The sequence below is a fragment of the Volvox carteri genome, assembly GCF_000143455.1.
Source record: "Volvox carteri f. nagariensis unplaced genomic scaffold VOLCAscaffold_33, whole genome shotgun sequence".
Taxonomy (NCBI): domain Eukaryota; kingdom Viridiplantae; phylum Chlorophyta; class Chlorophyceae; order Chlamydomonadales; family Volvocaceae; genus Volvox; species Volvox carteri.
In genome coordinates, this window is record NW_003307576.1 from 1223564 (window position 1) to 1237726 (window position 14163).

Genomic DNA, 14163 nt, shown 5'->3' on the forward strand with positions numbered 1-14163 from the left:
CTACCAGCAATGCAAAGAATGGTTTGCGGACAAGTGACTTCCGATCAGTGGCAACCTGAGGATTTGCATGCATGTGAATTACGGTGTGGGGGGGAAGTGATCTGCATTATTGTTCCTTTCGGTGCCGCGCTGTTGCGGTTTGACGACCGCCTCTTTGGAATGTCCGTGTGTCGCGCTGCAACCCCCAAGCTGCGTGTGTGTGCTGCTCTGGGTTTGGTTGTCTTGCTTGTCTTCTCTATATGAACTTACTATATAGCTTTCTCTATGTGTGTATTTGTGTGTGTGTATGTATGTGTATGTGTGTGTATGTCTCTCGCACATTGTCTCGCACCGTGCAAGGGAACATCGCTACTACTTGTTGCTTGGATACGTGCATAAGGACGCTTGTTGGAGATGAAACCCCACGACCAGGAGCTCCTGGTACTTTCGTACTTCCCTAAATTGATTGCTGAGGAACGCTGCAGGTTTGAATATCCAAAGCTTGGCATTGCAAGGGTATAATGGGCGGATAAGGACCGACGATTCATGCTCTGCTTCTGACCATCGGGTCGTGCAGATCTGCACGGGTGGCAACACGCGGCCGAGGAAGAGCAGAGCTCGAGTGTCACCGTGTTCTCATCGCTGCGTGTCGCCGCGTTGCGTTGTCCACGTGTAACGCTGTGCTCGTCCTCCTTGCTGTGATTAGGAGCTCCATATTCTGCATATCTTTAGCGCCGCCATGGCACCCCGGTGGTGTTTATGGAGTTCTGGCCCGGCATGCGTCCAATTTGAGACAGGCATGCGCCACCCCATTGTTTGTGTTTTAATGCCACATTCACATTGTGTGTGTGTGTCTGTGTGTGTGCGCGTGTGTGTGTGTGTGTGTGTGTGTGTGTGTGTGTGTGTGTGTGTGTGTGTGTGCGTGACAGAGAGAGAAGAGCGGGGCCGCATCCAGTTGCCGTTCACCGACGGGGGTTTCGCAGCGAGGGCTGTGAATGCGGTGCAGTGGGAGAGCTTGCCGTAGAGAAATGGCCTGATGGGGGGCTCGCGGCGTATATGTTTTTTTTTTTTGTGTGTGTGTGTGTGTGTGTGTTTACTGTAGCTGGTCGGTTCCTGACCGGAGACTAGGCTAGGAGATACACATGGTATCGATGGCTTGTCGTGGTTGCCCTGCTACTGGTGCTGCTGCCGCTGCTACTGGTGCTGCTGCCGTGCTGCTGGTGCTGCTGCCGTGCTGCTGGTGCTGCTGCCGTGCTGCTGGTGCTGCTGCCGTGCTGCTGGTGCTGCTGCTGTAGCAGCGCTCATTTGCGATTACCTGAGACTGCGCAAACTACTGGTGGTGGTGGTGGGGGCCCGGCTGCTGGGGAACTGGGGGGGGGGACTTCGAAAGCAACGTGGAATGTAAATGGTGCTGTAGTTGTGTGTGGGGTGGGGGGGTGGGGGGGGTCTTACCGCCCGCATTATGGTTGGGTCACCCTTGGTGCCTAGAGCACATCTCTAGCGAGAGAGAGGGGCCCCACGGCCTCTGCAGGCAGGCAGGCTGTATCGGCTGGTCCAAATATGCGGCAGGGGCTCCGGCCCACGAATTCGAGATACAGCCTGTACCTTCTGTACCATTTTTCACTCATGTCAATGAAGAAGTGGGAATATGCTGCGCCCTCTGAATGGCGGCAGCTCGGTTGTTGTATGTATATGCGTGACGGGAAGAACTGCTTGGTGGGTGTATACGCTGAAATGGTTTGAAATGCGTTGTGTGGTCGTGGTGGTGGTAAAACTAGTGGTGGTAGTGGTGCTGGTGTGCCGCGAAGTACTCTGGACGACGCAGCAGCGACCGCCTCGCTGGGGAGTCCCCGGGCTCTTGTCGCCATGTTGAAATTTTCTCTAGTTGCTAAGTGGGGTGTTTTCCTATACACGCGACTCACTAAAACATATACTTACCCTCGTATCCCTGCCTCGGCATGATGACGTTGGGACTTGCCGACGTTGGGGCGTTTTGTTGCTGTGCCAACAAATATGATTTAATAAAAATAGCCGCCGCAGTCCCCATCTCGAACTCCTCATCGAACGCTCGTCGTGAAGTGAAGTTCGGAAGTGGGGGGTTGTGTGGAGAGTGTGATGTAGTCACGTCCACTGCGCACTCTTCAAAGTTGTCACATCGCAGGAATATGTACATTGCATTGCCAACGCCGCCGTACAAGGTCTACGACACTGTACTGCCCTGAGAGCGGCAGCGCAGCTGTGGACGGCGGGACCGATGGCTAGTAGCCGTATGTACGAGCATCCCGTTGTAGTAATAAATGTTCTATGCTCTCACACATGGCTGGACTTCAAATATGGGTTCTACCTACGGTAATCATAGGGCTCTACGTTGCTCTACGTTGCCCTTCAAGCACGGAACACCCTGATGGTTCAAACCTGGGAAGGCGCTCCAAATGCAGTTCAGCGCCCAATGCCGCCTCGCTTACTTCAGCCCATTCGTCTGTTATGGGTATTGCGCTGTGGAAGGTGCTCTGTGGATTAAAGCCATTTAGTGCGCAAGACATTTACGTGCTATTAGTACGTATTAATGGTACGTACCTACGTCAGCCTTCAGGTCCTTCGGTTTTGTAGCCCAGCTCGAACGGGGGGCATGTGACGTGGCGCGGTGCGCGATGCGACGGATGATTCAACGGTTTCGGGGCCAATGCGGTGCTACTGCACCTTGCACTAGTACCTAGACGTCGGGTAGAGCAGCAGCGTTCGTTGCGCAGGACATATGCATATATTCACGATATCTCTCTCTAGCTATTTCGGACAGCCTTCGGTTGTTCCTTGGGCTCAGGGCTCCCTCAGGGCTCCCTCCGCGCTGTATGGGGGCCCCCGGCGACACGTTCAGAGGGCGGGAACGCAGCTCCAGGAGGTGTACAACACAGACACAATTTATATATATATATATATATATATGGGGTAAGGGAGCGTGTGTGAGTGTGGGGGATGATGGCAAGCGGCGCCTATCTAGCAACTCGGGGCCGGAAAAATGACGAGCCCTTTTCCAGGGGTGAGAGTAGCTATAGGATGGGCAGGGGTTTTGTTGCAACGCCTCGTGGGAACCTCCGGCGGTAACCCGGCGTACACTGGCGCAGTTTGCCGTGGTGTCTTCCGACGGACTGCATTCCCGGTCGGGGTGCCGTGTGTATGTGTTACAGGATGCCCCAAAGACGGGGAAGATGGAGGACGGGGGGGAGGAGGGGGCGCACCTCGTGGATGCGATGATGCGTCCTATGTCTGCCTTGAACGCAGCAGCTGCGACGAAGACTCCTCGTATAACGTCAGTCCGTATGTATGTATGTATGTGCCTCTGGTGGTCCCCAGTAGCCTCTGCACCCTATGATGTGCCGTGCTCAACGTGCTGTGTGACGTGATCTGTGTGTACGGCATACGCAACTCGCTTTCGCATCGTAGTGGCGGTGACGGGGGGGGGGCCCTCCCATCCATCTGCCTGGATGTGATGTTGCGCGCCAAAGTGTGCACACTTCCTACAGCGGGTGCGTGGAAGTCTATTGCGTCTATTGCGGGGAGGTATGGGCGTATGCTTCTGTTCTGGTTGCTGACTCGGCCGTCAGCAGAACATCAATTAAAGTGGCCATAGGACCTGCTGCGATGTCGTGCTGGCGCGCTGCGGAATGAATGGCCCGAGGAAGCGCTCTACATGGCGAAACAGCTGGGCCATGCGTTTGCCTCCCAATTGAGGGCCGTAATGGTGCGCAGCAGAAGGAGACGGAGGCGAAACCTGGTACAGGGCCGGAACTGTGCACCCACAAGTTCGTGCGGTCTGTAGCTGTATATACACTGCGCCGTGCGGCTTCAATAGTCTTGGGGAATGCGATACATTCGCATAAGTGGGATCTTGTGGGCGAGAAGAAAAATGTGGGATGCTCGTTCTAGAGGCGTCTTTAGAGGCGTTCTTGGCACGACAAACGTTGCTTCTTTTCCGTAGTAAATGCCGAAGCGGAAGAGATCGGCTTGCGCCACGTTTAGCATCGCTTTGTTCGATCCCCTTGAGGTTCGTGAGTGGGAGCGGAAACAAAACTGCACTGGACGTCAGAAACGTTCGCGACTAACCTAGCGTGATGCTTCCACCAACAAGTACAAGTATATCCATTTAAATTTGTTCATAGCTTGTCGGTCCCACCATCACCACTACCTTTTCTTAAGACCCTGTAGACGACCGCGTATCCTGGTATACATACTCCCCTACCGATGCGTCAAGGGGAGATCTTCCCTTTCTAGAGACCGCAGGGTGCATACATAGATACATACACACATACACACATACATACATACACACATACATACATACATACATACATACATACATACATACATACATACATATATACATATATGTATATATATGTATATATATATGTATATATATATGTATATATATATGTATATATATGTATACATGTATATATACATATACATATATACATATACATATATATCCCTGGCCATATATATGTATGTATGCACCCTTCGGTCTCTCGCCTCTCTCGGCAGGGGTATGCGAAGCGTCGCTTCCATCCTCGAATCGGGTGAGATCGCATGCTGGGTCCCCTCCGGCAGTTCGTTCCCACCGTATCGTTCGGACGCATAAAGAGCTGAGAGCCGGCTGTCAGCGAGGACTTCTATGTATTAACACGACATTGAGCTGATTAACTTCAGTTCAATGTCGTGTGAAGTGCATTACAGGCAAAACAAACGTCTCCCGCCCTAAACCGAATCTCCATGTCATCGTCAGCGCTACCACTGCCGCACGCAGCGGTCACCGCCCACCGTCTCCAAAAAAAAGCCCAAACACGAGAAGAAAGGGATCACCGTCGCCTTAAAGCCGCGGGCGATACCATGCATTGCAGGGCTGGTGCACCCGCGCCTTCTGGCACTTCAGTTACATCTCTCAATCTGATCACAGACAGAGCCACGCAAGGCAGCAGAACTTCCGCACATCTCACTACTCCGTTGCTGGACAGACAATGCACCTAACAACGGGGGCATACACAGGTGCGGGCACAGCAGCAGCAGCAGCAGCACGGCGAAAAACGGGTCAGCACGGCTCAGCACGGCACGGCACTGAGAAGAGAAAGCGCCAAGAGCGTAATACACAACCTAAGGCCACGAGCAATGGCCCTATAGCACCAATCCAAGTCCCCACGACCTGCTTCATTCCCCAGTCCCCCTCCTAAACGACGCAGCAGGGACATGAATGAACCCACCCTCCGAACGTAATCCTTTCCTCCCCGACTGCGGGCCTCCGTATCTCCTCCCGCCTCACTTCCCGACGTATAACTGTCTGGGTGAAGGGACGATTATAATGAGGCCGGAGGCGGAAGGAGAGAGCTTCAGGCCAGAAGGGAAATGTACGCTCGCCCCCCTTCCACCTGTTCCTACAGACGGCGCCTTCTGCCCTGACCCACATGCGCCTGGGCGCCCCCCGCCCCCTCGCCCTCCTTCCTTGCCTCCCCACATTATTCTGTCTGCACCCGGACTGCACCCGGACTCGCACGCTTACCTATAACCAACAATCCTCTAACACCCCCCCCGATACAACAAAACTGCAGATGTCGGTCGTGCGATAGCAAGCAAAAGATTTCAGCCAAAAGCATCACAAGATGTGTCTACCCTGCGCGACCTGCTCTGACCTGTTGCGCACCCGCCCGGTTTCCCCTCCCATCTGCCGGCCTGCTCTTCGGGGGGGGGTGCGCATCCTTGCGCAACCCTCTACCCGATAACCCCACACCCCACCCCACCCCACCCCATCGCATCGCATTGCATCGCACAAGCACAAGCATAAGCACAAGCATAAGCACAAGCATAAGCACAAGCATAAGCACAAGCAAACACTAACATCGGCAAAGTCTGAAAACAGTCCACGTTCGCAGCTATGAAATCGAAGTTGTGATCCTTAGCCGTGAGAGGGCGGCCGGGTGGAGAGGGGGGAAAGAGGAGAATTACACGATGCCAAATCGAGAACGGAAAACAACAACAACAACAACAACAATAGCAGCGACAACAGCAACAACTGCCCCGACGCCCAAAGTTGTTGTTGCCAACTCCTGATGGGGGTTCCAGGGGGCGATCACGGTGGCAGCTGCCCCGGGGAGGAGGGACCAGGCAGACGGGGGGGCCCCCTCTTGAGCACGTAACGTACCCCCGAGGCCTTTCACAGGGGCGGGTGACCGGGAGGTAGCGTCGATTCACCGTCCCCCGTCCGGGCTCCTGGCCGCCGACTGCAGAGCCCTCAACCAACAGGTCTGTAGAGCCCGTCCGAGCCCACAACGTACCAATAACCACCGCCACTAACAACAACAACCAGTTCTCCAACCAATCGCACATAACCCTGTTTCATTTCAACTGCAGCCACGTGCGATGTTACCTATTATTCTCGTGCGACAATACCTACATCACCTAGGGCGACAACCTTCCGACACGTTTGCAACACCGAACAGAAGCAGACAGCCCGTCAATCTCAGGACGTATGTCACGTGGACCGATGGAGTGCCGCTCCTCCCCCCAGTCACCCCTCGGTCCGCGGGACCCCTCCGTCTTCGTGGACTTATTTCGGCTTTGGCCTTAGCATGGACGCAAACACACACAAACACCGAACAAGCAACCAACAGGTACTGCCCGGGCCGGCGCATAGCCCCCCACCCGATGTACGTGGCGGCCACACACAGACAGACACACAGACAGACACACAGACAGACACAATCCACTGCTGGCGTCGACTACTGACGCCACGCCACTGGCCACTGAGTACTAACGCTGCTATATAGCTGCTACAGCTGGTAATGGAATACAAAGCCGCGTCACAGAGGAGGACTTACATGTACGGCGTAACAGCTGTACGGCTGCGACATGTCTAAATCCGATGAAGTGGTGTTGGAGCGGCATTTCAGTTAATGGCATTGTAGGCAGGAGAAGAGGTGCACGGCAAAGTGCAGAACAAAGCCGGATGTTTACTGAAATTCGCGTCCCCGATGAGCCCGGATGAGCCCCCATGAGTCCCCATGCTTGCCACAGATATTAAAACCCCATTTGCAAACGATCAGGTTTACATGATCTGGTCCCTCTTCGCAGCTCGGGTGCGTTGTAACGTCCAGTGAGCAGATAGCGATGATTTACGGTTAGCACAACCGCACATCCCACCACTTCCAACGGGTCTCCCCATACACACATACACACAGCTACACATACACATGAATATAAATACATACATACATGCATATACACGAGCACACCTCCAACATGCGGCACGTATGCAACACATGCTGACATCTTGATACATCCTCATGAACGCATACACACATACATACACATACCCACGGTGTCCCGCCCCCTTTCCCTCCTTCCTCGCTCCACCTCCTCTTCTCCCCCTTCCAAAGGCTACCTTCCCCACCTCCAGAAGTAACCCGCAGTCGTACACGAGTACGAAAGGCGGCCACCATCTGGGGTAACAGCAGCGGCACACATCATACAGTGTGCCCCGTTCCCACACAGCTGCAACCAGTCCGGCTCTGTTTTCCCTTTTCCTTTCGTGAGGAAAAAAATTTACTGCAGCTGTGCTGTCGTCTGCAATAGCTGTGGGGTTATATGTGAAAAATGGAGCCTTTTCTATTTCATATCAACACAATCACGTTTTATGAAAACATTACTACACATCGCCACACACATCGCCAACTCTCTTGGGAGGCGCATATACGGATATATCGGCTCTCGGCTCTCGGTTCCTTCGGTGTAAGTCCACGGTCTGCTGTTCGGTGTAGCCTTCTTCATTCAATCAATCACCTGCAATGAAAAGGCCGGCTTGCGGGTTCGCGAGCTGAAGATGTTGTTCCCTTCTCCCCCTCTCACCCTGCAATACACCGCGACCTCAAGTGCAAGTACAAGTGCAAGTGCAAGTGCAAGGGCTCAGTAACAAAGACGGAGGATTGAGAAGCGCCGCAGGTTCCCGATAACACCCATCCCACCCCACCCCAACACCCAGACGGGCTATCAGCTGCGGAACCATCCAGCAGCCGCGACCACGGCATCAACCACGCAACACAGCAGCAGCAGCAGCAGCAGCAGCAGCAGCAGCAGCAGCAGCAGCAGCAGCAGCACAAGCAGCAGAAGCAGTCGCTCCCTCGCCCATTTTCGCGGCCCAGCGGCACATAGTCCTTGCAGGCACATAGTCCCTCCTGGCGCGAGCAAGAGCTTCAGCGTCTCTCTTTCAGCTCTACCCCAGCCCATTTCCACGAGACCTCTATGCTGCTTTCATTACGTCGCCGCTCCTCCGCCGCCGCCGCTGCCGCCGTTGCGGCCATCCTCCTTTGTGGCCCGCCTTCCCACGCCATCAGTACCCACATCCCCCCCTAAACCCTCAATTTCCTCCTCCTCCTCCTCCTCCTGCTGTTGCTGTATGCTCCGCAGCCGCGCTGCCGGCGTCGCTGATGCAGCCGCCTCCTGCTCATGCAATTGAGGTAATAGCTGCCACGGAGGCTGTAGCGCTGAGACTGGCAACGATACCTCCGTCGGACTGCTGTGCCCGGGCTGCTGCTGCTGCTGCTGCTGCTGTACTACCTGCCGCTGTCGCTGTAGCTGCACCAGCTGCGGGTCTGGACCCGCCAAAAGTAGCTCCGAACCCGACAGCCGGGGACCCAGCGGGGTCGGCGACAACGCGGATGGGTTCCCGGGGGCCATGAGGGGGTGGTCGGAGCCACCGCCGCCGCTGCTGCTGCCGACGGTGCCAATGCCCGCGAGTTGGCTCGCTGACCCTCCTCCTGATGCACTAGCACCTCCCCCCACCCAGAATCCTGGGACTGCTGTTTCCCCTCCAGGTATCATTACCGCTGCTGCCATCGGAGCTCCCCCTCCTGGCGCTGCTGCTGGTGTCGCGCAGCCTGGGGTCGTCGATGTCCCGATGGTAATATTGGGTGGGGACATGCGGTCCTGCAGGTCGCTCCAAGAATCAACAGCTCCCAACTGAGGCTGCTGTTGTTGTTGTTGCTGTTGGAGCTGTAGATGTAGCTGCTGCTGCAGCAGCAGCTGCTGCGACTGCGGCATTGATAGTGGCTGCTGGTGCTGCTGGTGCTGCTGGTACTGCTGGATGTGGTGGGAGCTATGGCTGTGGTGTGGATGCAGCTGTTGGTGGTGTTGGTGTTGGTGGTGCTGATGGTGGTGCTGTTGCTGTTGGTGGTGATGGTGCTGATGATGGTGGTGGTGGAAGGCGTAATGTTGCGAGTGCGGATGGCCCAGGGATACCAGGTGCGGCGGCGCATTGCGGGGACCACCACCGCCGCCACCACCACCACCAGCAGCATCGCCGCCGCCGCCGCTACCACCGCCGTCCGGGGCTCCAGCACCGCCGCTGCCGCCGCCGCCACCGCTGGCGGCAAACCCACCCGTAACGCCCGCGAAGTGAAGTCCGGGGGAAGGCAAGAGTGCGGAGTACGAGTCCTCGGGCGGAAGGGACATCGCGGTCAGCTGCTCCGCATCCCTTCAAAATGGCGGGGGTGGGGTGGGGTGGGGTTTGGGGGTAGGGGGTAGGGTCCGGTGTGTTTTGGCTCGCAAGTGTGTGTGTATTTTCACCGTTTCTGGCCATCCAGATTCCCTCTCTACGTCCGTCTACGTCCCACTCCTCAAACCACACACCACCCGCCCACACACACCGCATTGAGCCCCCTACCGGGACCCGTAAACCCCGACACACCCCGCCCTCTTTCCCCCCTACTACGCCTACGAAAACCACACCTGCTCCCCCTCAAGCCGCCGGCCCCCGCCGACTGCGCCACCAGCATGGAGCCGAGTGCCGACTCGAGGAGCGCGTCTGCGGAGCTGATGGACTCCATTCTGCCCCCTCCATTGAGGTCCAGCCCGCTGAGGCTGAAGTCGGCCGGGGCGGAGGAAGCGCACACAGCGGCGCGGGGGAGGTGGTAGATGCCCTGTGGGTGTGGGTGTGTGGCAGTGTGGTGGCGGTGTGGGGGCCGAGGAGGGGGAAAGACGAAACACGAGCGCGTGAAGCTGATGCGGCAAGGAAAGACTGCTGCGGCGGCCGATGTAAAGAAAGCAGAACTAACCGGGCTGGGGGCAAGGGGCGAAGATGATGAAAGGACCATTGCAAGGTGCGAAAAAAATGATATCAAGTGCCGGCCTCCAAGCGCCTAACTGCTACCTAGAGTTCTACCTCTCCACAACACACTGCCAGAACCCCCGAGGCGGCCTCCGTGCCATGGTCCCACAAATCCACCCGCTCCCTCCCTCCCTCCCTCCCTCCCTCCCTCCATGACGCTGCTTCCTCCCTCCTCACGCAACCTCTTCATCTCGGAACCCCCCCCCCATCCCTCACTTTCCCTCCCTTGCAGCGGTTGCTTCTGTTGTGCCGTGACCCTCTGCTTCTTCTTGCATCATCGCCCAATATCATTGTTGTTATCATCATGATCATCATCATCATCATCATCATCATCATTCCCACTCGGCTCTCCCTCCCGAGTCCCGACTCCTCCTCCCCACCACCTTCTCCGCCCTCCTCCCCCTCCCCCCTTCCTCCCCCTCCTCCTCCTCCTCCTCCCCACCACCTCCACCTCCTCCTCCTCCTCCTCACCTGCTTCACAATTGCGTCCAGCATGTCCCCCACCTCGGCGCTGGTGGCCAGGGCGTATCGGGCCTTACTGCGATTGCGCCCCACAGTACACGTGTACAGGTACTTGGGCGGGAAGATGCCCGCAAGCTGAAAAGCAGCAGGAACAGGAACAGCGGCATAGAGTGTTGGGATGTGTTTGTGGCGCACGACGGCCGCGGGAGGAGTTCAAATGGACCAACGCAGATCAGGAAGGCGGGAGGTGCAGCAGTCTTTCTCCTCTTCCCTTTCTCCTCTCCCCTCCTCTTTCCCCCCCCCCTCCCCTCCCCTCCTCTCCCCTCTCCCGCTCACCCGATCTGCCACCGTGCTACTCCCGGAGGCCGCCGAAGCTCCCGCCGCCGCCCCCATCACACGCATCCCCATGTCCACGCGGTCCATAGAGTGAGTCTGATTGGGAAGACGATGATGAAGGTGGCTACTGCCGCCGCTGCCGCTACTGCCGCCAGCGCCGCCGGGAGCGCCGCCGCCGCCTCCGGGGGCCGCCAACCTGCGTCCGCCTGCTAAGAGAGGGAATGAGAAAGAGAGACGGAAAGGAAAGGTGGTTGAAAGGCGGTTGAAAGGTGGTTGATCCGTTGAGGTGAGTTGGGGGAAGATTTGGTGCACCACATTGAGAGGGTGCCACTCTGTTGCGGAGCCCTAAAGCCCCGATGTTAAAAGGAGCTCAAGTCGTCTACAGAATCGGCGAAGGACCTGCGGCGAAGGACATGCAGCTACCAGGACAGCCGCGGCCAACGTGAAATGAGAAACGAGTCAAGATGAGCACACTGCACGTGTGTGCCACCTCCCAGTTCCGTTAAGACGGGCAGCAGGGAACTCCCGAATGCAAGTACAAAAGTACACACACGCGCTCTCACACACACACACACACACACACACACACACCCAATTACCTGGTGCAGAGCCTCCCGCGCCGAGGAGCACAACCCCCGAGCCGCCGCCGCCGCCGCCGCCGGCGCCCTGGCCACCAACGTCACCTCCGACGCCGCCCGCAGCAGCAGTAGCACCTACCGGCGGCGGCCCCGCGCCGCCGCCGCTGCCACCCCGCGCCAGCAGCATCCCCGCATGCGGCAGCATCGCCGCGTGACCCCCATGGCCCGCGTGGTGGTGGTGGTGATGCTGATGGTGCTGCATGTGGTGGGTAGTGTGATGGCGGTCACCGCCCGCCGCCGCCGCCGCCGCCGCCACTGTCGCCGCTGCTGCTCCTGACCCCGGTATCCCCATGCCCGCGCCCGTGCGAGCAAGCTGCGGATGTGTTTGCGATTGAGGGTGGGGTTGGCCGTGAGGGAATGGCCTGAATTGCGGTATGGTGTGTGCGTGGGCTGGCGGCCCGAGAACCGCCGGTGGCGCCGCCTGTGGCGCCGCCGGTGCCGGCGCTGGCGCTGGCGCCGGCACTGAGGTAGCCGGCGAGGCCGCCGCCAGGGGCACCTGGGTTTGATCCCGGGGGGAGTTGCTTTGCGGCAGTGGGGTCGTGCTCTGCTGCAGGAAGGGGCTGCTGGGTGGCTGGCTGACCAGGCTCCGACCTAGGGCCTGGGCAATGCCGGAGGGCGCCTGAGGCAATAAAATAGAAGAAGCGAGGAGGGGAGGGAGGAAGGGTGGAAAAGAAGGGCAAATGCGCAGAGAAAGGAAGGCTGGAGAGTGCTTGAAAAGGAAAATGCTTTCTCTCTGGAATGGGAACAGTACACGCTGGTAAACATGGACTAGGAGCTGTTGGGTCGAGGCACGGTAGTTGCTTTTTTGCCATGGCAGGGGATGGAGGGGCGGAGGGTGAGACGGGAAGAGAATCCATCAAAACATCATCGAAAAGAACGTCCCCATGCAGCCAGGCACCTGGAAGGGCCCCCCTCGCCACGAAATGAGAAGGATGGGAGCTGTCAAGGATGTCGTCCAGGAAGGGCAACGGACAGCAACGGCAGGTGCGAGTTTGGGCGGGAAGACAGGTCGACAGCAGACAGTCGAGGGAGACGACGCGCGCCCAGCGGGAAAGTGGTGTGGCGCGTTCCCCTCTTAAAGTTTGGAATGCGGCATTGGGGAAAGTGGGAGCGAGGGGCGCGTACAACCCAGATTTGTACACAGACACACACACACACAGACACGATCATGATAGTACTACTGACCCTAAGGCTGCTCTGCAGTTGCTGCTGTTGTTGTTGTTGTTGTTGTTGTTGTTGCTGCTGCTGTTGTTGCTGTTGTTGTTGCTGTGACAGCGGATGCCATGCAGCACCGGCGGCGAAACCGCCAGATGCTGCCGCACCCGCCGCCGGCCCACCGCTGCCACCACCACCCGCACCACCACCAGCACCGGCACCCGCACCCGTACCACCACCGGCACCAGCAGTTCCGGAGTTGTTACCGCCAGCTCGCCCCGCATGTAGGTCCTCCAAAGACACGTTCCTAGGACCGATGCCCCCGGTGCTACTGCTGCGGCCGTGATGCAGCCGGGAAGCATGCAACCCAGCCGGCCCTGCAGCCGGCCCTGCAGCCAGGCCGCGTGCCCGGCCCGATGCTGCCCCTGAAGACATCGCATCCTGGGCGCCGCCGCCGGCGGCCGCGGCGGCGAAGCGCTCGGCGCGGCTGTTGTGCGCCGGCGCGGCGCCGTCGATCCTCGCACCCTCGAACAAGGAAAACAGGTTCTCATCTCGCCCCAGCAGATGCCCGATGCACAGCACCATGTCAAAGGCAGCCGCCTCAATGCCCCCCTCCGCCGCGATAAGGCCCACCAGGCGCTGCATGGCCAGGCCCTTGGTTACGCCAACGGGACGAACCTGCACAGCACAACACAGCCGTACGCAATGCATGTGTGCAAACGGCATTAGTACGGCATCATACGAACATGCGTGTACGCGACGCGACGTACGCGGCAGGGCAGAAAGTCGGTGGATTTTGACAAATGATATAAAATATATATCCTCGTTTAATGCTATGATTTGATTTTTTAGCAATTCTAGTAGCATAAATTCTGCTTAAGATAGAATTATAATAGAATATTAAAAAATTGACCCCCAAAACAGTTCTCGGATAATACCCTAACCAATGAAAATAAATACCCAAACCAAATTAAACCAAATCTCAATACACGCCGTACCTCCACGCTCTTCCCTCCCTGGATGATCTCCACGGGGGCGTTACTAATGGGTCCGGTCCACAGGTGCTGTAGCAGGTCACGAGCCTGGATGCGACCAAACTCAACATCTGTACGTATGCATGTATGTATGTGCGTACGTATGTACATGTATATATGTACGCACATGGGGGCCGTGGGGACACAGAGAGAGAGAGAAAGAGGAGGTGGATAACGAGGGAGGGAGAAAGGGAGGGGGAAAAACACACCTTCAGCACGTACACGCATGCAAAAAAAACGAGGAAAACGACTACCGATGTCCCAAGCTTTTCATTGAAAACAACTATGCCCACATCGATTCTTTCCTATAAAGGAGAGAGCGAGAGAAAAAAGGGCTTCGGTCAGGGGTTTTGACACCCCCCGTAGCCCCAGCCCCCCACTCCCCGATCAACCCCCCCAACCCCCCCCC

The 14163-nt window shown here is 57.4% G+C and overlaps 2 protein-coding genes across 2 annotated transcripts in view; both read right to left on the reverse strand.

The window, feature by feature from the left end:
* Positions 1 to 523: 523 nt before the first annotated feature.
* Positions 524 to 2284, reverse strand: VOLCADRAFT_105789 (uncharacterized protein; the record flags this gene model as incomplete). The annotated part of the gene is made up of 3 exons (XM_002953036.1): positions 1918 to 2284; positions 1295 to 1390; positions 524 to 558 (listed from the first exon to the last, which is right to left on the reverse strand). The coding sequence occupies exons 1-3, from the start codon at positions 2150 to 2152 to the stop codon at positions 524 to 526; spliced, it is 366 nt and encodes a 121-aa protein (XP_002953082.1). The 5' UTR covers positions 2153 to 2284.
* A 10961-nt stretch (positions 2285 to 13245) lies between these two features.
* The window catches only part of VOLCADRAFT_63119 (uncharacterized protein), a gene marked incomplete at both ends in the record, with an annotated part of 7089 nt that continues 6171 nt past the window's right edge, over positions 13246 to 14163 (reverse strand). Inside the window, 2 exons of the mRNA XM_002953037.1 lie at positions 13246 to 13398; positions 13719 to 13963. Coding sequence (XP_002953083.1) covers positions 13246 to 13398; positions 13719 to 13963 — 398 coding nt within the window. The remainder of the gene's footprint in view (positions 13399 to 13718; positions 13964 to 14163) is intronic.